The sequence below is a fragment of the Marmota marmota genome, unplaced genomic scaffold (genome assembly GCF_001458135.2).
Source record: "Marmota marmota marmota unplaced genomic scaffold, marMar, whole genome shotgun sequence".
Classification (NCBI taxonomy): Eukaryota; Metazoa; Chordata; class Mammalia; order Rodentia; family Sciuridae; genus Marmota; species Marmota marmota.
Window position 1 is genome coordinate 247,311 of NW_026000305.1, and position 26,681 is coordinate 273,991.

The 26,681-nt window shown below is 41.2% G+C and overlaps 3 protein-coding genes across 4 annotated transcripts in view; 1 reads left to right on the plus strand and 2 right to left on the minus strand.

Moving 5' to 3' along the window:
* The window catches only part of LOC107156063 (protein BEX1-like), a 133,399-nt gene that overhangs the window by 875 nt on the left and 105,843 nt on the right, over window positions 1–26,681 (minus strand). The gene's annotated exons all lie outside the window — the stretch shown is intronic.
* Window positions 210–18,090, minus strand: Nxf3 (nuclear RNA export factor 3). Its single transcript, XM_015502092.1, has 20 exons — window positions 18,087–18,090; window positions 14,623–14,797; window positions 14,243–14,396; window positions 13,539–13,622; window positions 13,329–13,433; window positions 13,129–13,206; window positions 12,944–13,013; window positions 12,706–12,794; window positions 12,229–12,338; window positions 10,567–10,603; window positions 10,150–10,218; window positions 10,009–10,064; window positions 9,763–9,870; window positions 9,584–9,642; window positions 9,348–9,460; window positions 9,211–9,253; window positions 8,564–8,636; window positions 7,872–8,054; window positions 7,417–7,477; window positions 210–458 (listed from the first exon to the last, which is right to left on the minus strand). The coding sequence occupies exons 1-20, from the start codon at window positions 18,088–18,090 to the stop codon at window positions 210–212; spliced, it is 1,920 nt and encodes a 639-aa protein (XP_015357578.1).
* On the plus strand, window positions 19,747–20,129 carry LOC107156064 (prothymosin alpha-like). Its single transcript, XM_015502113.2, has one exon. It carries the CDS (start codon window positions 19,750–19,752, stop codon window positions 20,122–20,124), a length of 375 nt encoding a protein of 124 aa, XP_015357599.1. The 5' UTR covers window positions 19,747–19,749; the 3' UTR covers window positions 20,125–20,129.

Here is a 26,681-nt window from a genome sequence, read left to right on the forward strand (position 1 = left end):
CCGCGCCGCCCCCCGCGGCGTTCACCATTTTCCCTCGCAGGACTCCAGAGTGCTTTCCCTCTGCTCTTACTTGCTCTGCTGCCCCTCCCCCGAGCCTCAGCCGCCCTGCACCCCGACGCCAGGGCGCCACTATTTATGTGCTCTAGAATGCTGGGGTGTGGAGAAAGCGGGGGGCTCCGCCGCGCTGTCCTCCTGCACCCGCGCTGGGCCTACAAGCTGCTGCTGGCTTGGCCGCTAAGCGCGGGCCCCAGGGCCCTTACCTGCTCCGCTTTCCCCGGGCCCGTTGCCAGCCCGCAGTGCGCAGGGCAGCGGGGAGCTGGTAGCCAGACGCGAGTGACGACTGCACCCTGGGCTGCGTCGCTCTGCAGCTCTGGGTCACGTGAAGGCTGAACGTCACCAGAGCTCACCCTCCCCCCAACACCAACTGGTGGGCAGTCAACAAGACACCCCCCTCCTGTCTGTGAGCAGTGCCCCCACACGCACTGCTGTGTCACTCATCTAGGTCCTCTCCAATCTGAGGCCCCACAAGTGGCATCACCATCTTGTGGTTGGAGTTGGCCCTTCTCTGGTTACCAGGGAGAATCTGTTCCCTTCCCCCTGCATCCCCCACCCCTTAGCTTGGCCTTGGCCTGTTCTGCTTTATCTCATCTCCTAGCTGTATATATGCTTCCTAATAATTTTTGTTTCCTTCTTTTAAAAAAATTAGAATGCCTCAAAAATTGGAAATGAGAGAATTTTATTTTTGAAAGAGATGGTTTGCTAGGGGAAGTAAAAATAAAAATTCATTGTTTATGTTCATTTGTACCATACAGAAGATGTTTTCTTCTGGGTTCCACTCACTGTCATTTTTAGAACACTCTAGAGTGTTTGAAATTATTTTGGAAAATAAAAAAGAGGGAATACTCCCAACAATCTGTGTTTCTAAAATCATCTGTTAAGTACAATTTCAGGGAGAAGTTTAGTAGTCAGATTATGGGCACTTTATGTAAATAATCTATTTTATTTTCCTTCTGGGACAAATTTCAATTGTTAATAAATGTTTCTGTTTTATTCTATTTTAATGAACATTCATTAAATGCAGAAAAAATATTTGCTGACAACTGACATCAACTGCTGAAAATTAATGGCTATTATTATGGGTGATTATGATGATCTAAGCAAAGAAGAGTTGTGAGGTCAGGTAGGTTGAAGGATGCAGAGACAGTCAAATCATCCCTGGTTCACAAAAGGTTAGGAAAGTGCTATTTCTCTTACCCTTACATTTCAGAGCCTCTGATTGATATAGGAGATTGGAGCATTTGATTCAGTGAACATAGAAATGAAATTAAGTGAGCGTGAATATACAGACAGGGCTTTAATTGGGGCTTCAACTGAAGAGAGAAAACATTGGTCAAGAAATCAGGCTCCTTCCTGAATCAAGGGAGGTTCAAGTTTTTACTGATTTTCTTGGATGGGCTAAAGTTTGGTAATTTTTCATTGGCCAGGGTCGTGATTCTGAAAGATGTTTCTTCTTGCATGAGACTTGTACCACCATGTAGTCACAGTCAACTTGTCCTGGGAACTGTTGAGTTACATGTGTAGGTGATGCCATCATCCTATGCAAACATTCTGACCTTGTAGCTCAATTTGGGACTTATGATAAGGCTGAAGGACTTTGGGTGCTTGGGCTGCTATAGCTGCTGAAAAAGCATGAGGATAAAGAAAACACATACCAGCTCTATCAGTCAATTAACATGTATACATCCAGGCATGATGCCACATGCCTATAATCCCAGAAGATCATGAGGCTGAGGCAGGAGGATCACGAGTTCAAAGCCAGCCCCAGCAACAGCAAGGCGCTAAGCAACTCAGTGAGTGAGCTAAGAGACTCAGTGAGGGCTGAGGATGTGGCTCAGTGGTTGAATGCCCCTGAGTTCAATCCCTGGTACCAAAAAAAAAAAAAGAGTTGAATAGAATCTTAACTAAAATTTACAGCAACAAAGGGTTCAGACATAATATGAAGGCAGAGATATCAGGCCTTTCATCCCATTATAGTGCCACATCAGACATCTCTAGGCCCAAGTGAAGAGTTAGTGTTTTTCAGCAAAAGTGGCCTTCAAGTCCCTGAAAGGTAACCTCGGCAAACATATTATCTTAACTCACATGTTAGAGGTATTATGTGCTAAGTTTTCACCAGGTACTTTGTCTGTGCCAGCATTCTGTTTCAGTGGTTTTATCACAGTCTCATAAAATGAGTTTTGTTGAAAAGAGTACAGGATAGAGAAGCAACATGCCATGCTACAAAGGGTAATAATTTATTGTGCCCAAGGGCTTATTTCATTGTCCTCACTTCTGTCCAACCATGGTGATCCCTGACTTTTTTCATCATTTCCTATGTTAAAGCTACTGAATTTGTTGCTTACTCTAAAAATATCAATGGACATAAGACCTTAGTAAATACCTTTGTTTTCTTCATTTCTCCCCCAAATTCCCACCTAGTGACCTACTAGCATAGATGGGAGGTTTGTTCCCATATAAAAAAAAAAAACAACAGAATGATTCCCATGTACACTTCTGTAGTGAGTTGCTGCAGTCTGGCTGGGCACAAAATAACCGAGCTGCCACGCATCATTCCGACTCCGCTGTGGCTCTCAGCAGTGAGTTTCCGAGAAACAAGAAGAGTACAGAAGTTTTTGGGGAGAGTAGAGCTCTTAAGTCTGCCTATCTCTCTTTTGTTTTGTTTTTGCAATACTGGTGATTGAACCCAGGAGTACTCTACCACTGAACTACACCCACCCTCATCCCTCCATTTTTTTTTTTTTTGAGACAGGTTCTTGCTAAGTTGCTGCGTTGGCTTCAAACTTGTGACCCTCCTGCCTCAGCCTCCCAAGTATCTGGGATTACACGTGCGCATCATTGTCCCTGATATTCTCCCCCTTTTCACCTACCCCAGTTGGAAGACTTTCTGGAAACTTCCTGCTGGATGTGGAGGTGGAGATTCCTGGAACCCTCACCCTAACTTCCTTACCTTTGGGTCACTGAGGAAGAGCCTAGTCTTGCTGCAGAGTTATTATGCACCAGTGCTTATACCCACCAGCATACCCCTATATGTTTATGTGAGGACCCAAGGAGTACTGCCTGCTGATCAGCCTGAGTAAATTTGGCCTTCTTTCGACCTGGAAGTCTATGGAACTCCTTAAATGTTATTCAGAATTATGTGTGTAGGGAGCAATTGTATATTTACATTTTTGGGAGAGAGGGATTGTTATATTTTGGATCTGGAATGTCCCCAAATGCTTATGTATTAAAGGATTGGTCCTCAGTTGGTGCTACTTGCAAGTGGTAGAAGGTTTAGGAAGTGAGACCTAGTAGAAGGAAGCCACTGGGGTGTGCCCTCAGAGGGTATATCTTGTCCAAGGCCCTTTTCCCTTCCCTCCTCCCACCTCTCTCTGCTTCCTGGTCACCTCAAGGTGAGCAGCTTTGCTCCAACACATACTCTACATCTTTCTGTCTTACCACAGGCCCAGGATCAACTAAACCAAGTGACCATAGACTAAACCTCTGAAACCATGAACCAAAATAAATCCTTCCTTTTTTCAAGTTGCTTATCTCTGGTATTTTGTCAGAAAAATGAAACTAAGAAACATACTTCTTGGCAGATTCTCAAAGAAATATTGTGATTTCTCACCCCTCAGAAACTTTCAGTGTTCCTGATCTACAGGTGATATCCCCCCTCCACTTTTTCCCAATTTACACTCATTTTCCCCTTTGTTTTTCATCTTACAGTCCCCCGTTGGCCAGCCCAAAAACTTGGCCATCATTCTAGTATCCCTCTACATTGTCCTTCATATTCAATTAAAAGGAAGTCCAGTTAAATCTCTGCTATAGTTTGTATCTGGAATGTCGCAAAGACTCATGTGTTAAAGGCTTGGTCCCCAGTGTGGTAGTATTTCAAGGTGGTGGAAACTTCAATATATGGGGCTTAATGGTAAGTTAGGTCATTGGGAACAAGCCCTCAAAGGGAATTATGGGACCCTGATCTCTTCCTTTTTCACTTTTTTGCTTTCTGGTCATGATCTGAGCATGTTTGCTCTGCCATGCACTCCCACCATGATGTTCTCCCTCAGAACAACAGTTCTACATGATCATTGAATGAAATCTCCAAAACTAAAAACCAACATAACCCTTTTCATAAATTCATTATTGAAGTATTTATTATAATGATGGAAAGCTAAAAGAGTCTCTCTTTATATCTTTTTTTTTTTTTCAAAAGCTTTGTGGAAAAATAACATATTCTGCAAGATTCATCCATTTAAAATGTACAAGACAGTTGGTTTTAGTATATTCATAAATATATTTTCTCATCACCATAGTCAATTTTAGAATAACTTCTTCACCTCAATGAGAAACCCTGTGTATTTTTGCTATCATTTTTTTACTGCCCCCATTCTTTCCAGCCCAAAGCCACCATTACCATGTTTTATGTCCTTATATATTTCCTTATTTTGGAAATCTGAAGTCAATTTCACTCCTTAGTAGACAACTTGTAAAGCATATCTTATAAAGGGCTATTATCCAAAATATTCAAAGAACTCAACTCAGCAGTAAGAAAATAACCCCATAAAAATGAGCCAAAGACCTAAACACCTAAGTGAAGAAAATGTACAGATGACAAGAAAACATGAAAAGATGCTCCACATAATATATCATCAAGAAAATGCAAATTGAAAACAAGATACCACTACACACCTATTAAAATGTCCAAGATCTAAAAACCAACAGCATTAAATATTGGCAAGGATGTATTAGCAATGCAAAATCATTGGGCTAGGGTTGTGGCTCAGTGGCAGAGTGCTTGCCTAGCATGTGTGAGGCACTGGGTTCAATCCTCAGCACCATGTTTAAAAAAATAAATAAATCAAATGAAGGTACTGTGTCCATCTACAACTAAAAAGATTTTTTAAAAAGAAATGCAAAATGGTACATTCTCAGCAGAATGCAGGAATAAAGAGGAGATTATCTGGAAAGGATCTGTGGAGAACCCTCTTATCTGATGGTATGTATCCACTTGATATATACTAGAGACTTACAAGGTTTTTGAGAATAATTTTCTCACCAAAACCACTACTAGACAGGTACAGTGGCACACTCCTGTAATCCCAGCAGTTTGGGAGGCTGAGGCAGGAGGATTGCAAATTCAGAGCTAGCCTCAGCAAAAGTGAGGTGTTAAGCAACTCAGTGAGACCCTGTCTCTAAATAAAATACAAAATAGGGAAGATGAAGTGGCTCAGTGGTCAAATACCTGAGTTCAATTCCCCGTTACCCACCCTCCAAAAAAACAAAACAAAAACACTACTAACCTTACCTGAAGGGAATGAAAGGAGGACAAATTAAAGGAAGGCTGTTAGACATAAAGAAAAAGGAAGGATTACTCTCAGACCAGAGCTACAGCTATAAAGGCAGAGGTCAGAGAGGGTCACCTCCACAATCCCAGAAATCAAAGCATCAAGCCACAGAGGATAATTCTTGGGCCTTGAAACCTAATAGAATTTTCCTGGATTGATTTAAAACTTTCTTGGGACTAGTGAACTCTTTAATTCTCTCAGATTCTCCCTCTTAGAATGGGAATGTTTACCCTATGCCTATTCCATCAGTGAACAGATCCTTCCTTGATAATCTCATAACCAGAATTTTCTGGTTTAAATTTCACTGGCACAGATGGAGAATTGTTCCCCTTCATATATGATAGAGTCTCACCCAAAACTGATCTAGATCCTTTGATGATGCAATTTGGGACTTCAGAAGCCATTACTTTTTTGTGGTGCTGGGAATCAAACCTGAACTTTGCACATGAAAGTGCTCTACCACTGAACTACACCTCCAACCCTAGTTGATATTTAGATGGTATATTTTACTTAATAGTTGATACCAAAATGCATTAACTTTTAAATAAGGCAGGATTTAGTGAATACATTTTTCACATGAGACAGATGGGAATTTTCACAGGCCAGAGGACACAATGGAGGGTATTGAAAAGTGATCTCCAAAAGATATGCATATATGTAGCCTCAGAACGTGACCTTATTTAGATATTAATAGATTAAATCATCTTACATTAATGTAGATCCTATATCTGATAATAGGTGATCTTTAAAGGAACAGAAAAATGGAAGACACAGAGAATGTCATGCAAAGATAGAGGCAGAAATATGAATCATGCTACCACACCTATAAAATCACCATTAGCAACCAGAAGCTGAAAAGCCAAGAAAGGATTCCCCCTAGAGCCTCTGAAAGAAGCATGGCCTTGCTTGCACCTTGAGTTTGGATTTATGACCTTCAGAATTGTGAGAAAATAAATTCCTGTAGCTTTAAACCATCTAGTTTGTGGTACTTTATTAGAGCAGCTTTAAAAAACTAATAAAAATATATGATACATGCTTGCACATGCACATACACACAAATGCAATGTATTTTTCTGAAAATAGCAATTTAATTTCCTTTTCTAAATTAGTATCTTAACATTCACAGTTAATGTTTTCATAGTTTTATGGTTGAACAGAGTTTCATAGATTTTGTGATTATTATCATTGCTTCTAATGACAATTCAAGGTTAATGTCAGTTACCTTTCTCTCTGCCTTTTCTTTACTTATCAAGGATATTAACAGTATGACAGTTCTTATATGTCAGCATTTTTTTTTTCATAGGATTCCATGTGCTCTTTAATGCTATTTCCCCTGAAAGGGGTTGTTCTTAAATTTGTATGGCTAAGAAACTAATACTTCTCTGCATAAAACTATCTAACTAATGCACTAGGGACCTAGAACACCAGTGGCCAAGTTTAACAGTGTTAGAGAGCACTTCCAGCCTAGAAAGCCACACAGCTCTTTGGGGCACAGCTCTGGTCTAAATGTGGGTCCAAAATTTGAGTCTCTACTCCACTCCTTCCCAGGAATTGCTCCTTCTGAGTATACGTTTCTTTCTCTGCAGAACCTAGAGAGTAAAGCCTGTCTCAAATGGATTTTTGCAGGTTTAACCTAATGGACAGCATCATTCTTATTAGGAAAATAAACAGGCATCCTGGGAGGTGGAGCAAATGCATGGAACACTTGACTCTTTGGATGCATGAGAATTAGCCCTACAAGTTAGAATTTGGCTTTCAGTCACAACCAGTTCAGTCATAGAGAAATACACATACTAGAACAAAAAATGCAACAAAGATGAAGAAGATAAAGATGACAACACCCAGGAATTTCTTCTCAGGGCTTTGTACTTAAGATTCAGGATCAGTCTTTTTGAGGGTCTCCTCTGGGACCATGCCCTTTACCTACAGGAAGTGAGGAAAGGAGTTTGGTGATCAGCAGAACCAGAAGTCAATGGCCTCATCCTCAGGCCACCTGGCTTTTGCTCACTTGGCCTGAATCCTCAAACCTCACCTTGGGCATAGTAAGAACTTGTGTAGCTCTGATGTAGTCCCAGTGGTTCTCCTCAAGGTATCTGGGGTAGAGAAAGGATAAGAGACATCCATTAGGACCCAAGAGGAGATACTCCAATAACACAATGACATTTCTAATCTACATGACAAAAACATGCCTCCATGTGTAGTGTAACATGTATAGCAAAAAAAAAAAAAAAAAAAAAAAAAAAAAACTCTGTGGCACAGTATGTCACTTGGGAGTTGGAAATCCTGAAAAGCAAAATGTCTTGAATTTAGAGAAGTATCATAAACTTTTTCAAAATAACTAGGTAGCTTACTGTGTACTGAAAGGTAAACATTCAGTATGATACTGAGTGAAATAAAGAACAAAAACCAACTATCTGCAAGTTTCCATAATTCACTCCCCTGATCCACCCAGCAAATATATAATCATTATGTAGACCCATCACTTACTTCTGAGACCACTTGAGGTTCATCCCAGACCGGACAGAGAAAGCCTGTACCATTTCCTGCTGCTCCTGGGAGAGGGCAGGCACAGGGGTGGAGGAACATGTGGCCATAGGGATGCAGAAGGGGCTCTGGTTCCCCTGGGGGCTAGTGTCCCGCACAAACAGCTTATCATTGATGATGCACAGGCTGAAAGAGAAGCAGACCCTCAGTTGACTGGAAAGATGTACAGCCCCACTCCCTAACAAAAATCTTCCCCAACAACAATCCTGCTACCTCTGCTCAGCAACCAGATGCCTTCCATATTCCCTATTGTGCCTGACATTTTTTGGCTGGTATCATTTAACATTCTCCCAGAGGCCAACTTTGGAGATTGTCAACAAGCTTACACGATTTATAGATTTACCTATGAACCAGGAATACTTTACACTCACATTTGCCCCTTACAATATTAGAAGGGAGTGAAAAATGTAATCACCGTTTTCAGAGAAAGACACTGAGTTACAGAGAGGTCATATGACTTGGCCAAAGTCACAGCAAGTGAGTACTGCATCAGGAAAGAACTGAAGCACTTGACTATACTTTGGGTTTTCAATGACTGCACCACCACATTCCCACACCTACAGGCTAAGGCTCAGTAGAGTGTTCCCACTTACAATATAGCACTTTCCTGGAAGCAATTACAATATAGCACTTACCTGGAATTGCTTCCAGGAATAGCGATGAAGGTTCTGATGAAGGCACGAACAGAGCCAGGGGACTTTCCTTCCACTTCAAGGACAACAAACAATACCCCCTTAAAGTTGTACATGATTTACAAGCTTACACAGTGTTTCCCAGGGAAGGTATTATGCTGAAGGGGACCAGAACCAGAAATTGTTCACTTGGAGTCACAAAGTTGTGGCAGAAATGAGAGGGCAATAGTAGAAACAGTCTACTCCCTGCAATGGGTCCCCTAATATATGTTGTGAAAACCACTTCAAAAGTTCACTTGATCTTCATCTCACATCTGCCCAAGAGATGGGTTCTTCTAGCCCCATTTTACAAATGGGGAAAAAGAGAGGTCAAGTAATTGGTCCAAGGCCACAGAGTAAGGACCTGGGAGGAGAGCCATGGAACCCCACAGCCTATGTCCCTAACACACACCGGAGCTGTGGGACAGACAGGCACAGACCACGTTCAGACCAGGATGCTTTGTGGGCAGAGTGGGAGCACCGAGGGAAGAGCCCCCAGGGAAGAACATGAAGGAAAGGCCTAGAATCAGGGAAGCTGGGAGAGTTCTAAGAGGGTGCCCACCCAGGGGAGGGAGCAGCAGGCGATCTGAGGGGGTTGTATAGACACTCACCTTCCTTGAACAAACCATTCACAGAGAAGCAGAGCATTGTTTCCTGAAAGGGGGCAATGCAGGAACTCAGGATCTGCTTAACCTCCTACCCACCTCCAGCTTTCTGGTCCCACCCCAGGGAGGAAGCAGGTGCTCACCGTCTGGAACCACATGTCCACCACAAAGGAGCTGAGGTCATGCCGAGTCTTGGGCAACACGCAGAGGGTATCCAAGATGTCACGTTTTGTGTGCTTCAGTTGCTTCCACTGGTCTGTAGAGGACAGGAGAAGCAAAGATGAGGGGGGCTGCCACACCCTTGCCCTTGACCCCCATGACTGACCCCTTCATACCCCCTTATGCTGCCGCTGCCCAGTCTTCCCCATCACACACTTACAGGAATTCTTGAGCTTCTTTATATCCCTGTTATACTTGAAATACTCACAAAAGCTGTTCCTAGGAGAAAAAGAGGAACAAGAGGTGTAGGTCTATCTGGTGCACATATTTCCAAGAGCTGGACTATGTCTGCTGGGGATTCACACTACCATAGACCAGAGTCTGAGCTGTGATACTCACAAGGCTGGATCCTTGGGGTTGAATGGAATGGTCAGAGAGAAGCAGGCCTCAATATGATAAGTGCCCAGGAGACTCTTTCGGTCTCCATAGTCATAGATCAAGTAATACCTGCAGGGGAGCAAATGAATAGTCTATCTCTATGGTTTGGACCCCAAATGAGACTTAAAAGTTTCATCAAGCAGCCCTATGATAATATGGCCTTACTTCCCTCATCCCCCAAGTCCAGAGAACCCCAGAGGGACTTACTGCTGTAGGAACTGTAGGACCAGATTCTTCAGTATGTCAGATCCAAAGAAACTTCCCTGGAATAAAATGAACGTTTGGGATAATAGCTATTATGTGCTCTTTGTGTACCACCTAAAACCCTGCATGAGCCTCTCTCTTCACCTTGCAAGTTGGTAACTTCTTGTGAGCTTCAATGCCACATAGAGTTGGTCTAGGTGACTCCTGCCCATCCTGGGGAAGGCAAGAGGAGGCATCAGTACAGGAAAAGGAAGTGATGCTGGATGATTAAAGAAAGGGATGAGTCCAGGAGAGGGTTAGGTCACAAATTCCATGTGAAAAGGCCATGGAAATGATATGGACAGAACCACAGCTAGGGTCATGGCAAGGGGTCCCTGTGTGAAGAAAGGTCAGAGCCTTTGTAAAGTTCCCATATAGGTCTGTATTGCCTCTCCATATACCTTTGAGGTTTAAGTGTCAGATCCAAAAATATAACTTGGGCAAGACCTAAAGGGTTTCAGGGCAGGTTGGAAACAGTATAAGTTTCCATTAGAGGAGTCAATGAGAAAGGAGCAAACTTACCAGACATAATAACTTGGGAAACAATTCCAGGATGGAGCTATCAAAAATCAAGATAAACTGATTTAAAAGTCATACAATGTATGTGTATATAGAAGTATTACATGGTATCACATTAATATGTGCAAATGAAATGTTTATGTGTCAGTTGAAAATAAATGACTAAACATATTTTAAATCAAAACAAAATAGACAAAAACAATTGAAACTGTATAACTGACTTTCCTGTTGATTGACACAGAGAGAGTTGTCTCTCCCTCTAGCTCTCCTCCCTTTCCTTCTCCCTGGGAGCTCCCACTTCCACTGCCATGACACATTTCACCAGGGCCACCACAAAGCTGCATTGAGGCTCCAGGGCTTCCTTCCCCTCCATGCCTCCCTTACCTTCTTCCTGATCCCCAAGGAAGGCTCTGCAGGGAACAGGGAATGAGGTGGGAGCCCAGGGCTCTGCTATCTTGCTGGATATCCAGCATTCTGTGGGGCATGGCATGACCTGGCCAGGCCAAGACCAGGTCATCTCCCTGCCCCACAAAATGCTGGAGCAGTGGGGTGAATAAGGCAGGGAGGGGAAGGAAGGGATATGGCGACCAAAAAGGAGTGAAGATAGGGGAGGGAGAGTTGGGGGAGACAAAGAAAAGTAGAGACAATGAGAAGCAAAGCAAATGGTAGGGGAAGATGCTCCACCCCAGTGCTGGAGGTCAAGGCAGAAGTGAGAAGAAACCAGCTCCCCTACTGCAGCCCATTCCTTCACCTGCCCCTGGCTGGCCCTGGAGCCCAAGGCAGGAATGAAAACATGTACCTGCTGGGCTGGGGCCCACTGGATGCAGGTCCAGCCTTTGTCTCCTGTGTGGGTCCAGAGGGTGCCAGGTATGCGAAAAGGAGCCGCCCCCACAGGAGGTATCATTCCCAGCACCAATAGTGAAGAATCAGGCACCAGCTCAGCATGTGACAGAGGGTCTGTGGCTCCCTCTTATGAGCACCCGGTTCCCTCATGGTGGTCCCTGTGCACCTGTGCCTGTCTGAGTCAGTGTCTTGCCCAAGGAATCATCTTGACTTGGGCTACCAGGGCTGCTCTGAGGGACGAGGTTGGATGTGGGATGTGGAGTGGGGGAGGGAGCAGACTGTGCTCCTCCTCCTCCTGCCCCTCCTTTGCCCTCTGCCTTCCCCTCCTGTCTTGGGAAGGCCTCTTCTCACTGCCAGTAGCCCACCTATGGCTCCTTGACTCAGGGAACCCATGTTTCTCCCCAAGGAGGAAACAGTTCCCACCAATGGCCTAAAGGAACAGATGTTGTGATGGTAGCCACCTAGAGCCTTGGCCCTTGGCACAGGGCATGAAATCTCCATGTCAGCCTGGGACAGGTGGGGAGAACTTTGTGGAGCAAAGGAAGAAGGGACCTTCTCAGGATAGGAAAGGAAACTACTCCTATCCCAGGAGAGCATTCTGGAGGAGGCCAGGTGCAGAGAGGTGGAAAACATACACCAGACCAGGTGAAAAAGGGAGCAGGTCAGAAGAGGCAAAGCAGACCTGTGAGCACAGCTGGGGGACACAGACATAGGAGAGGGTGGAGCCTGTGGTCCTCCCAGAGAACCAAGGCTGCCTCCTTCTGCAAAAGTACACATCAGGGGCAGCTGAAGTCCCAGTGGGTAGCAAAGGTTACAACTGACTTCATGTTGTTGGACTTATCCAGGAAGGTGGTGCACAGAGAGTTTCTGTCTGCACACATCTCTTCTGGTTCCAGCCCTTTCCCGCTGTCCATCTTTCCTGCAGACTTCACCTGTAATTATGTGGAAGAACACATGAACTACGGAAAGAGAGGTGAAGGGCCCTGCATCCCCAACTCCCTTTTTTACCAAAAAATCTACTTCTCTGCCTCTTGTCACCACCCTGATGAGTCCTTCCACTTTTCCTTCAAATAATGATCTGAGTCTTACATCTTACCTTACTTTTGGAGACATTTGGGTTTTCAATACTGAGATCCTTTGGCATAGTATTCATCATGCCAACCAGCTGGTAGGTTGGCAAGGTAAGCTATGATGAGGAAAGAGTTAGAGTTAGGGCTCTAATGGGGAATATCTGAGACCAGTCTGGCTGCTAGCTAACCTCTCCCACCCTCAATAACATCATTAAGCCTAAGGTCTCACATTGGGTTTGTTCTCTTCAGGAATATTCAAGGAAGTAACCATGTGCTTTCTAGGATTCGGTGCCATTTCAATAGCATGGGTCATCAAGTCTTCAGGAAGCAAGAGGTGGGAATCAGAAGGCTGAGAGGAGACCAGCTGGCCCAATTCCAACACCAACACTTCCCCAAGTGACAATCCCTAAATATCCCTCCCAAGCATCTGCCCTCCTCTACCCCAGAATTACAGCTATCAGCCATACTTGGTTCAACAGGGGGTCTCTGAATGTCAAGAGCTTGATGGGAGGTATCACATTGTTTGTTCATGGTCAACTGCAAAGTTAAAGATGGAGTTCAGTAGCTCTGAGGCAGAGGTGGTAGGGCAATATACAGGGAAAACAGAGGGGGTATGGCTGTTGGTGCACAACTTGTTTTGAGTCTACATTACCTTCACTTGCTCTACCTTTTCTGACTGTAGATCCTTAATAGAGCAGGGTACCTCAGAAGGAGTGACAAAGATTGATATCTGCAGATAACACATGAGGAGCTGGGTCTGCACCAAGAACTTTGAACCCCAAGAACAAGGTATCACCCCTGGCCTGCCCTCTTGCCCCCTTGATTGGCTCTGGTTATCCCCTTGACACATACCTTTTCATTATCCTCATCCCGAATCTTATCACCAATATTCTTCAGTGCGAAGGCAATGCTGGCATTCTCAACAAAGAACTGGGCCTGCATTTTCTCATAGTGAAACTACAGTGACAGTGGTGAGAAAAATAGAATGTGAGGTCAGAATTGCTGCTCTTCCAGCCTTCCTCTGTCCTGTTTCCTCTTATAGCCCTTACTTTTATCTCTTACCTCAACCGGAGTAAAAGGGAGACTGCACTGGCTCTGAATCAAATTCAGCAGCCACTTCTCTTCATATTTTATGCCAAATGGAATCTAGGAGCAAAAAAAAAAAAGATGGAAACATTAAATTTAAATACAAGCATGTTTCTTTCAGACCGTTTTCAGGCTTTAAAATAATTTCTAAAGATAGGACAAATTCCATTATTTTTAGCTTTTATATCAGACATGGACTTAAGTATCTTTTTAAAAAATTCAGATAGTTTTCTTCAATAAAAAATGTCAGATATCTAATGTGAACTACCTTGGTAAATTCCAAGAAATCTTACCCAAGGCAGATCTGGCCTGCCTCCTTGTCAAGGACCCCAGAGAATCGAATCAAACACACACACACACACACACACACACACACACACACACACATTAAATTTTTGCCAAACAATAATCTGGTTTGGAATTGTTCAATCTCCTTAGTGTTAGATTTTTTCCTTTGCTTATATGCAACCATTTCTATTCTCCCTGCAGTCACCTTGTACCCTTTATATTATCTCTCTTAATCTGCTCTTATATGACCCGGGATATTAACTCTTAGTGATAAAAAAATAAATTACCAATTCCCCTGCACCCAGAAATGAACCTTGCGTCCTGATACGAGTCCAATACAACTGCCCCCATTCTCCTTCTGGATATTTGGTCCATTTTGCCACAACACTCACTGTGATCTTGAACCAGCTCCCTAAGGTTCCATTCTGCCTGTTTCCCTCGGTTCTTTGCTCTGGAGGTTTTTGTGCTCTCTCCATATTACCATGGGTCTGGTCTTGTTTGTATAAATTGCTTCTCCAATGATGGGATGGGATGACATAGGGAGTGCTGTGGAGAAGTGAAGAAAAAGAAATAATCCCTACTGCTTAGAAAGTTTTCTATACATATTTTGCTGCTTGGTACCAGGATTATGAAAATTTGCTGAACCTTTAATCTGAACCTATCATTTCTCACTCTTCCAGGTTGGAGAGATGAAAGAATTACATATTTAACTACAAGGTTATATATTTCACTGGATGGTCTATTCCAGCCATACTGATGACTGGTCACTTACTATCTAACTCCAGAATCCATGTGGGCATCATTCATTGCTGAATCTCCTTCTTGCTGCTGGTGGGATGAAATATTCATGGCAGCACTGACTGGTTCAGACCAATTTGGAAATCTCCTTCGAAAAATACCCCAGCATCTTGCTCTTCTTTGAAGGGTGTTAGCTTGGGAATTGGGACCTTATATTGAAAACAACACATCAGTGGTAAATGCCAGAAAAAGTTCTGGGAAAATATAATAGCATAAAAAGAAATATCACTGTATTTTATAATCTAAAAATAAATATATAAGGCTGGAGATGAAGCTCCATGATAGATCACTTGCCAACCATAAGTGAAATCAGGTGATTCCAGTCTCAAGGTGAGGGGTGGGGTGAAGAAAACAGGAATGTATCATAAGCTAGGATGTGATCTGTGATGTTATTATTCCCTACTTTGCCCTTTTCAGTTTGGGTAATTTGGACAATTTGTTTATCATCTCTAACTCTTATCTCCTTCCTCTTCTTGAGGAGATATATAAAAATCTACCCTGAGGGGCAAGGCTGTAGCTCAGTGGTAGAGTATGTGCCTTGCAGTTGTGAGGCACTGGGTTCAGTCCTCAGCACAATATAAAAATAAATGAAGCTATTAAAAAACAATCTACCCCGAAAGTTTCCTGTTATGGTTCAAGGATAAAAGCCAAGTTCCCTTCTTGAAAGAACTAGAAAAATGGAAAATAAGATTGAAGAAAATACAGAGTAAATATTAGTTATACATAATTATGGAGAATTGTAAAAGAGAGGAAAGCAGGAGATGTAGTAAGTGTATCTAGCACGTTTACTTTGAGTGCCAGAAATCAGGAAACAATAGAGAAACAGCATATGAAGAAATCTTCCTTAAGAAGTTTCTAAGAAATAACAAATAAAGTCACTATAAAAACATTAATAGAAAAAAAGTGTATTTTAAGGGATAACATTGCTTATCAGACATTTCATAATAATGTTCTTATAACAAAATCTGAGTTAAAATTGGCCAGAAGACTCAAATCAAAGGAAGTATTTAAAGGTTCTTTATATAGAAAAGAATATGATCCCAGATGGAGGATCATTGATTCAGGGAAGGAAAATTCTCATTTTCCACATTTGTGAATATGGAGGCAAATCTAAGTGAATATTGATTATATAATACAAGGATAATTTCTTTTGAGTGTTTTAATCTATACATACTTAAAATGTATGACAATAAATAGGGAGGGTTAATAACATCACAGTGTTCCAAGGTCCCTGCACTGTTTGAGAATTTGCAAAAGAACTAATTTACATTAGACCACTATGGGGCAAAGATGTACATTGTAATCCTAAGGGCAAACACTATAAGGATGGCCAAAGAATGTTTATTCAGCCAAATGACATAAAAATTTAATAGCTACAAATTTTAAACACATCAAAGGAAAGAAGAGAGCAAGAACTCAGAATAGGCAAATGTGTATATAGATTATTATTGTCTATTTGATCCAAATTATATCTTATAATTTCATAAAAGCAGAGTAAATTAAATACCCTAAATTGATATATGGACAGAGTCAGACTACATAATATTTCATCAAATTTTCCTTAAAAGAAACATGTAAAATTTAATGATATAAAAATTTTTAAATAAATACATGGCAAAATATTCTCACGTATATGTAGAAACTAAAAAAGTTGACCTCATAGAAATAGAGAATACAATGTCAGGTTACCAGTGCCTAGGAAGGGTGCAAAGGTCTGGGATTGAGAAAGGACAGTTAATGGGTCCAGGGGTACAGTTGGATAGAAGGAATAACTTCCAATGTTTTATAGCAATGTGGGGTAACTGTGGCTGATGACAATTGTATATTTCAAAATAGCTAGAAGAGAGGATTTTGAATGTTACTTAAGGAAATGATAAATTTGAGGCAATGGCTACACCAGTTACCCTGAAGTGATCATTACACGTTGTATAAATGCAATGAAATATCATGGGAAAATATACTATCACGTATAACTAAAAAAAATCAAATTTAAAAAATAAAAATAGGAAAAAGGAAAAACAACTCTGCACATGAGAAAAGCAGATTATGTTTCTGCTAAACAAAGATATGTGGTATGTAAGGTTTGCTTTTTGTCAAGGAAAAAATAAGAATAATTTATGTTTGAAGTTGGAATTAATGGGCTGGGGTTGTGGCTCAGCACTAAAGCGCTCGCCTAACACAGGCAAGACCCTGGGTTGGATCCTCAGCACCACATAATAATAAATAAATGAAGTTATTAAAAAAGGAAATTTGAATTACTGATTGTCTTAGAATCAGCAAAAAAATAGGAATGGAACTCAACAGAAATATAGATTTCTGGAAAACGAATCTTGAATAATAAAGTATATGCATAGTTAAGCTAAAAAATAAATATACTGTACACATAAACATATACAATTATTTTATCAATTTTTGGTAACACAGGGAATTAAACCCAGGGCTTCACACACTAGGAAGTGCTCTACCATTGAGCTACATCCACAGTCTAAAATGTTTTTTTTAAGTACTGAAAAAAACAATAAACCATTCTATCCATTCACTAACTGAAAATCTGCATAGCTCTACACTTTAATGAAAAAATAGAGAAAATAGGGAGAATTCATAAGGATAAAGGATCAATTCAACAGTAAGATATTAAAAATTTTTGATTTTTCTGCATGAACACAGAGCCAAAATATACAAAGAAAAAACTGGTTAAAAGAAATGGAGAAATGAATACATTCACAGTTTGGGGAAAATTTTAGCACACTTCATTGAATAACAGATACAGCCTGCAGACAAAAATTCACCTATTTGGTGAAGATTTAAATAATATAAGTAACAAGATGGGCATGTTAGTTCATGCCTGCAGTCCCAGCAACTCTCGAGGCTGAGGCAGGAGGATCACCTAAGCCCAGGAACTCAAAGCCAATCTGATAGTTGAACCTCATCTTAAATTATTTTTAAAATCTGGGTAACAAATCTACTTAATTGATATGGATTATTATATATGTATAAAAGCTACACATATAATATTCCAGATAGGTCATCTGCTAGCACATAAAACAAGGCTTGGGAAACTTCTATGGGAATAAATACAATCTACCCTGAATGGTTGGTGTAAAAAGTCAAGGGTACAGGTAGCTTCCCTGCCCCTCCTCCACCATTAGCTGGAATCCCGTCTTTCAAGTGACATTCTCTATTCCTCAAACCCTGGACTTTCCCCTCAAATAGGACAAAAAATTAACTTCAGCCAAGCCAAAGAGAGGTTTTCCATGTGGAAACATAAAAAGTATCTCAGATCTCAATTGACACTTGTCTTTATGAAAAATATCAACCTGGGACCTTGCCACAATCCCCTTTGCATCTTAAAGTTTAGTAAGGTTTCTTATGGATGGGGGAGGGGCCCAGAATACCCCTTGGGGACCTGAGACCAAGGCCTTATGCTGACCAACTCACCCATTATGTGTCTGGCCACCAAAATCCTCACGAGGTTCTTCTGCAGAGAATCTGTGTCGTCTGACAATTTGAATCTCTGAAAGATTGAGGAAGGCTGCTGAGCAAGCTGAGAGCAAGCTCCAACTCACTTTGTCAGAGCCAGACTAACAAGATGGAGTCTTTACAGGAAGTTCCATCCCCAAGGGCGTATAGAGGAGAGCCCTGGGGCCAGAGGAGACTTGACTTCCTGTTCTCACTGCCTCCTGAGTTTACTACCAGCCTCACACCCAGGGAGCTGTTTCCAATTGAGCCACCCCTGCAGAGGAAGCCAACTAGAAGGTTTGAGGCCCAGCTATGTGTTGCTACAAATACAGGGAACTCTGCATTCCAGTCTCTGTGTTGGTTACATTACATTGTATTCCTTCATTCTGCACCCAGAGAACTCTGAGTACCCACTGTAGGATGGGCACTGTACTTGTTACATTACGTTGTTTTGCCACCTATTTCTCACAAAGGGGCTCTGATTTCAAAATCACCAGCTTTCTAAAGTTGTTCAGACTTAACAAGGTTCAGGAGCTTGATTCGAGTCCCTCAGATGCTACCTGGAGAAACAGAGTGTAACTAAGACCCATATAATGGGGGTGACCCCTCCATAAACAGCTTTATTAAAGTCATGTAATATGTGAGGCTCTCCTAAGTTAGGGTAAAGTAACAGAATGTTCTGAAAGTAGTTAAATGGCTGGAATTAACTGCTCTATAGTTCTGGAAGTCTCAGGCCAGAGGGCTTTTGTAAGAGGAAGGGAAAAAAGGGAGGGCCAGGACTTAAGTGCATCAACCATTATTTTTTCTGGAATTTTATACCTTTTATTGGGTCTCTATATCCTGAGAGAGGAAGTCTAGCCCCTGAGTGAGCTGAAAATAAATCTGCATATGAGAATGTGTAAGCATTTGGGTGAAGGAAATTGTTATCATTTGGATGTGAGGTGTTCCTCAAAAGCTCATGTATGAGACAGTGCAAGAAGGTTCAGAGGAGAAATGATTGGGTTTTAAGAGTCTTAACCCATTCAATGATTTAATCTCCTGATAGGGATTAACTGAGTGGTAACTGAAGAGTGGTAACTGTAGAGTGTGGATGGAGGAGGTGAGAATTGGGGCATGGCTTTGGGTATATATATTTATATCGGGGTGTAGACTCGCTCTCTCTGCTTTCTGATCTCATGTGAGCTGTTTCCCTCTGCCACACACTCTGCCATGGTGATCAGCCTCACCTCAAGCCACAAGGAATGGAACTGGCCTTCTATAGATTAAGACCTGAAACCATGAGCCCTCAAATTAACCTTTCCTCCTCTAAAGTTGTGCTTGATGGGTCTTTTAGTTGCAGCAGTGAAAAAGCTGACTAAAACAGAAATATAAGACAGAAAATCACACAATCAAAAAAAATAAACTGCCGAGTCAAGAGTTTACATTTTTTAACTTTTTAAAAAATATTTATTTTTTAGTTATAGGTGGACACAATATCTTTATTTTATTTTTATGTGGTGCTGAGGATTGAACCCAGTGCCTCATGCATGGTAGGCGAGTGCTCACCTCTGAGCCACATCCCAGCCCTTAACTTTTGTACACTAGTGTATTAGTCAACTTTTTGTTGCTGTGACAAAAACAGCTGGGACCGGAGTGCCCCACCATGTCAGATATGGCCGTGGACACTAGCTCTGAAATCACTACCAAGGACTTAAAGGAGAAGAAGGAAGTTGTGGAGGAGGCAGAGAATGGAAGAGACGCCCCTGCTAATGGGAATGCTAATGAGGAAAATGGGGAGCAGGAGGCTGATAATGAGGTAGATGAAGAAGAGGAAGAGGGTGGTGAGGAAGAGGAGGAGGAGGAAGGTGATGGTGAGGAAGAGAATGGAGATGAAGATGAGGAGGCTGAGGCAGCTACAGGCAAATGGGCAGCTGAAGATGAAGAGGATGATGATGTTGATACCAAGAAGCAGAAGACCGATGAGGATGACCAGACAGCAAAAAAGGAAAAGTTAAATAAAAATAAAAGGCCACCGTGACCTATTCACCCTGCAATTCCCATCTTAGAATCTAAATATGGTCACTTTTCAGAAGAGAGGCCCACAGGATCGCCCACCACGGGCAGTGCCACCCGCAGATGACATGCGCTCTTTACCACTCAACCAAAACCACAAAGTGAATTCGCAACAGGGGAGGAAAAAAGAACCACAACTTCCAAGGCCCTGCTTTTTTTCTTAAAAGTACTTTTAAAAAGAAAAATTTGTATTTTTTATTTACATTTTATAATTTTGTACATATTGTTAGGGGTAAGCCATTTTTAATGATCTCAGATGACCAAACCAGCCTTCGGAGCATTCTCTGTCCTACTTCTGACTTTACTTGTGGTGTGACCATGTTCATTATAATCTCAAAGGAGAAAAAAAATACCTTGTAAAAGAAAGCAAAAACAATCTTATTCTGAGCATTCCAGTAATTTTTTTTGTGTACACACTTTAGCTGTACTATAAGTAGTTGGTTTGTATGAGATGGTTTAAAAGGCCAAAGATAAAAAGGTTTCTTTTTTTTCCTTTTTTTTTTTTTTGTCTATGAAGTTGCTGTTTATTTATTTATTTATTTTGGCCTGTTTGATGTATGTGTGAAAAAATGTTGTCCAACAATAAACCGAAATTTTATTTTGCTGAAAAAAACTAGCTGGGAAAATCAACTTGGAGATGGAAAGATTTATTTTGGATCATGGACTCAGAGTTTTCAGTTCATGGGAGGATGGCATCCAGGACACATGGTGGTGAGATGTGAGCCCCAAAGAATTCAGCCAGTCCAACCCTTGTGGGCTTTGCCAGTTGCAACCCACATGGCTTCTTTCTTGAGCTGGCTCTGCTAACTGCCTGAATTTTTCCTTGGCAGATAGTCTGTTTCTGGCATTCTCTTAATTCCTGGAATCTCCACTACATCTTTGGATTCACTCTCAAAGTTTCTTCATGTATCATCCTCTCAGGGGTTGGCCACAGGGATTCTAACCCACTACACTTTGCTGGATCTCCCAGGCCTTCCTTTGAAATATCAATATTATCAATGGAAGCCTACATGAGTCACTAACTCCAGCACCCTAAATTCCTGCAATACCAGCACCTCATAGACTACACCAAGGTCTGCCAACAGTTAAAGTGGTTCCTCTTGGACCATGACTAAAGCAGCCTCTGAGTGCCCAGGAAGCTGAGTACAGTGAAATGAATCCTGGAGAAACAACTTCCTAGGCACCCCTGTGCAATCACAGTGCCCCTATAGTCTCTTTTCAAATGAGTTTTCACTTTTACACTCTTAATCCAGCAGTGGGTGTGATTTTTCTGGTTCCTGAGATGCCTCAAAGCATCTCTCCTATTGTCTCTGTACAAAGTACTTGGCTTCTTTTTAGTGGCAGTAATCTTTTCGGCAACCACGACTTCCTTGACTCCAATATTATGTGTACACTTCTGGCCATACTGTGAGTTTTAAAAATATTTCCTCTCTTCTTTTTGCTCTTTATTCTCACAGTAAACCTGGCTAAAATCTGCCAGCAACACCCATGCCACCACCTGAATGCTGTGTTTCCTTGAAACTAGTTGATCATCTTTAAATTAAATGTTATAGAAAGTCTCAGGACATGGACAAAATGTAGACAAATTCTTTGCCAGGATATAACATGCAAGACCTCTAGTCTAATTCTCAATTGAGTCCTAGTTCCCATCAGAATCCTCATGAGCATGGACTTTACTGGCCACATTTCTATCAGTATTCTGAGTTCCAACCAGAGTCATTCATTAAGCTATGCTTAAAACATTCTAAGGCTTCTTTAACCTACATCTCCAAACTTTTCCAAACTCCACCCTCAGGGCTGGGAGTGTAGCTTAGTGGTGGAATGCTTGTCTAGCATGCCTGAGACTCTGAGTTAAATCCCCAGCACTGAAAAAAAAATCTATTCCAAACTACACCCTTAACCAGTTCCAAAGGCTTCTGAATCACATGATCAGGTATAATTACAGAAACAACCCCACTTCTCAGTACCAATTTCTGTTTTAGGCAGCTTTTTACAACTGTGACCAAAATATCTGACAATAGCAACTTAGAGGAGGAAAAATTTATTTGGGGCTCGCAGTTTCAGAGGTCTTAGTCCATAATTGGCCAACTCTATTGCTCTGGGTTTGAGGTGAGACAGAACCTCATGGTGAAAGAGAGTGATGGAGGAAATATGCTCAACTCATGGCATCCAGAAAGCAGAAAGAAGAAAAAACAAGGAGCCAGGGACAAAATATAGTGCCCTAAAGTATGCCCCAGTGACCTACTTCCTCCAGCTATACCTACCCAGCTACAATTACCACCTAGTAATCCATTCAAATTATCAATATATAAAATGGGTTAATCCACTGAAGGGGTCACAGCCCCAATCATTGCCAAAAAGCCCTACCTCTGAACCTTGCTGCATCGGGCATCATGCTTTCAACACATGAGGATTGTGGAGGAAATTCCAAATCTAAAACCACATCATGCAGTTTTAAACCATAGTATATAGATATCTAGTGAGAGGGTAAGCTATGTATAGTGCATTATTTAAAATGAATTAACTATTGCAATATCACCTGAAAAACCTGGCAGATACAATTGTTTTTACAAAATTAAATAATCTCATTTAAAGCATTACAATTAAAATCCACAATACAACATATTGCTTATAGGTAACGAAAACTATAGAAATTAAAGCTGAAATTAGCATTTTTCCATTTATACTCATGGGGATTTTGAACAAAATCTTTAAACCTGACTAATTTGGTGATATACCAAGACACAGCTTAAGCACTATCCATTACTTTCTCAAAATAAGTATACTGTCATCCCACGAAGTTTCCATTTTTAGGAACTAGGAAAATATATGATTGAGTGAAACACATGAGTAGAGGATGATAAAGTACAGAGTCAAGTGTCTACAGTAAAAGGGAAATTGACTTTCATTTAAAAAAAAATATTTATTTTTTAGTTGTAGTTGGACACAATATCTTTATTTTATTTATTTTTATGTGGTGCTGAGGATTGAACTCAGGGCCTCACACGTGCTAGGCAAGCACTGTATGGCTGAGCCACAATCCCAGCCCCAGGAAATTGACTTTCTACTGACAAAATCATGTATTCATACTTTAGAATATTGAACATTAAACTGAGCATAAAGAAGTAAAAGGTTGAAAATGCCATTCATGAGTAGCACTCCCTTGCAGAAATCTCAGTTGTGTGAGATATTTCACTTTATGAGCATAAACAGCCATATCTCACTTACCCAAACCTTAAGGTCCTCAGCCTTATTTGGCTGCCCACAGTCAAGGAAGTCTAGGATTCACCTGTTGTCTCACTTCCTTACATAAAATTCACCCCCTGGATGAGCTGAATTCCTTCTCCTGTGCTGGTCTCATTGAAAAAGGAGCTGTTAGGAGCATTACAGTGGGGTAAGGCAAATCTAGACTTGTTCCCTCATTCCATTATCATGGCAGTATTCACATTTACTCACCTTGCACTCAAATGAGCAAAAATATGTAAGTCCTTTATCAATATAACTAGCCTAGCCATCTTAACTGCCTTCATCTTCACTGAGCTTTGCCTATTTCAGCACTCTCTGCCTGTCCTGTGAAGAATATTCATAATCTCTCAGTATGTCCTTCCCCTTCACTTAACCATTCTCCATCCAAAATGGCCTTGCACTTATAGCTGGGTCCTGGCATTGTCCTGTTGAACATAGACCTTCCCAGATAACACCAAACATTAGACAAAAGCATTCTATGACCCATGATGAAGTGNTTACTTTTTAGTTATCGGCGGACATAACATCTTTATTTGTATGTGGTGCTGAGGATCGAACCCAGCTCCGCGCGAATGCCAGGAGAGTGCGCTACCACTTGAGCCACATCCCCAGCCCCTATAATACCTTCTTGTTGAGGCACTTCATCATTCTCAGTGGTGTGCATTCTTCCTCTTACAATAAGTAAAAGTTCAACTTTGATGGCTACAACTACAGGTGTGTTCTTAGTGGCCTTGTGGGTAGAAACACTGACATCAGGATTAAATGGCCACACTGGGGTGGCAATTCAGGGTTTCCTGGGTCATGGCACATCTTATTTCCATAGTATCTGCAATCCATGCTTATCAAAGATCTGTGGGGGCGGAGTCTACCATAGATGCCTATATCAAGGCACAGATAGATTGTCTGCATTATGGCATGGTACAGAGTATGGAGTGGGAGGACTGATTAAGATGGAAGGCAGCAAATGTCAATCCCAGGAAGGAAGGTTTGTGTACAGCTTCTCTTTGTTTTCTGGGCCTGGGTACATTCTGCTTAGGATAGGGTTAGAGAAAGAATGAACTGTAAATTTCATATGAAATTAGCTCCAAAAGGAGGGATTATTTCCCATAGCTCACTTCCCTTCTTGTTTATCATATACAAAAACATCAAGTTCATGGACACATCATCAAGATGTATTTCCAATACACCTTGATGATGAAGAAGGAGGTTTTATGTAGAAATAACTCCAAGGGGAATGGCCTCAATGATGTCCTTTTCCAACCCCCACTTCCAAACAACTTGTGTGTCTTTCCTCAGAATACCTCTGGATTCTGTGTACTAATCTCCACTCCCAACAATTTTCCCCAGAACCTGTCTCTGAACTGAACAAATATCCATATACCTCAAATCTCTGCCTGTAACTCCCACCCTCCGCCCAATGCTTAACTGCTACTTAAGATTGTAAGTATGGTTTCTATTAATCTTATTTGTCTGTTAATAAGGCTTAAATGGCTTCATTCCCTTAATGACCATAAAATTTCCCAGCATACACAGTCCATTATGCTATCTCCCTTCTTTAAACTCTGAGCAGGGAAAGGTAATGATTAGATGTGAGCCCTTCATCCCCTCAGGAACTATATTCAAGGGCCGACTTCAAACCTAGATCATGCAAGGTTTGATATTGTCTTCTACTCCCAACAAAAATAAAAAATAAAAGTGGAGAGAAGCAGTATCTGTGTTCTTAGCACCTTAGTCTATATCAAAATAACTGGTTATATAATAGTAGGAAGACTTACTTCCAATCAAGTATCTCCTCAGTCAGGCAAGGATTTGATCTCACACAAACTTCCTGCAAGCTTCTGTAGAATAAATAAAAGCAAACAAATAATACTGCAATCAGAGTTTGAGGCCACAGCTTGATTTCTCAGATCCTGGAATGTGCAGTTCATTTTCTCAGAGCTCACTCTGCTCCCTTTCTGATCATTAGGCTCCCTGTCCCCTCTTTTCCATCCATCCCCATAAAATCTCCCCATGTTTAGGACTCTGCATGTTCTAACCTCCTGGGTTTTGGCACTTGCTCCTCCTCAGGATATTGCTCAATTTCTATTATAGTAAACTGTATTTTTAAAATAAAAATATTATTGAATGGACTGGGGTTTTGGCGACCACTTGCCTAGCACATGTGAGGCACTGGGTTTGAGCCTCAGCACCACATATAAATAAATTAAATAAAGCTATTATGTCCACCCACAACTAAAAATATATTTTAAAAATTATTGGAATTTAAATACACTTTCTTTTTTGTTTGTTTGCTTGTCTTTTGGAACTAGGGATTGCACCTAGGGATGATTTACCACTGAACTTCATCCCCAAGCATTTTTATTTTTATTTTATTTTTTAATTTTGAGACAGATTCTTACTAAGTTGCTCAGGACCTCACTAAATTACAGAGGCTGACTTTCAACTTGTGACCATCCTGCCTAAGCCTCCTGAATCACTCAGGTTACAGGCTGGAGCCACAACACCCAGCTAAAGACACTTTCTAATTGAAATAAAAGGTAAAAGTTGTGTGAAACCTCAGGCTAAATTATTCTCAAATATGTTTTAATGCATTAGGCTGAAATGCTCAAAATATGAAGCACATTTTTAACCAACAAAGAGATGGATAAATGACAGCAAAAAGGAATTCACATAAAATATACATCCACAAAAACAACATTCAATATACCAAACCCATAAGACGTAACAAAGTGTAAAGATTGAGACAGGCAATAGTAAGCAATAAAGCAAGCTAAACATGACTATGTATGAGATTATAATTTTTGAAGAATTTGTGAATGTGAATATATACTTGTATATATGTAAATACAAGTTAATACTTGTATAAAGATGAAGAGAAGCTGCGTGCAGTGAACAAGCCTGTAACCCCAGCAATTTGGGAGACTGAGGCAGGAGAATCACAAGTGTAAAGTCAGCCTAAACAATTAAGTGAGGTTCTAAGCAGCTTAGCAAGGATCTGTCTTAAAATAAAAAAAAAAAAAAATGAAAAGGCTGGGGATGTGGCTCTGTAGTCAAGTGCCCCTGGAATTAATCCTCAGTACCAAAAACAAAACAAAACAAAAAAAGTGGAGGGAAGTGGTATCTGTGTTTTGAGCACCTAAATCTACATCAAAGTAAGTCATTATGTAATGGTAGGAGGACTTCTAACCAAGTATTTGGAGAATATGTACCAATCTACTGACAGAAGCCACCTTCATATTAGGACAGTGGGAGGGACACCTTCATATTAGGACACTA

What these genes read in the sequence shown, in the direction of transcription:
- Nxf3 (XM_015502092.1), bottom strand. An exon ending in GGAGCTGGTTCAAGATCACA is followed by an intron (nt 13,623 to 14,242) that starts GTGAGTGTTGTG and finishes TTTTGCTCCTAG; the next exon opens with ATTCCATTTGGCATAAAATA. An exon ending in TCCCTTTTACTCCGGTTGAG is followed by an intron (nt 13,434 to 13,538) that starts GTAAGAGATAAA and finishes CTGTCACTGTAG; the next exon opens with TTTCACTATGAGAAAATGCA.
- LOC107156064 (XM_015502113.2), top strand. Translation starts at nt 19,750, where the DNA reads ATGTCAGATATGGCCGTGGACACTAGCTCTGAAATCACTACCAAGGAC.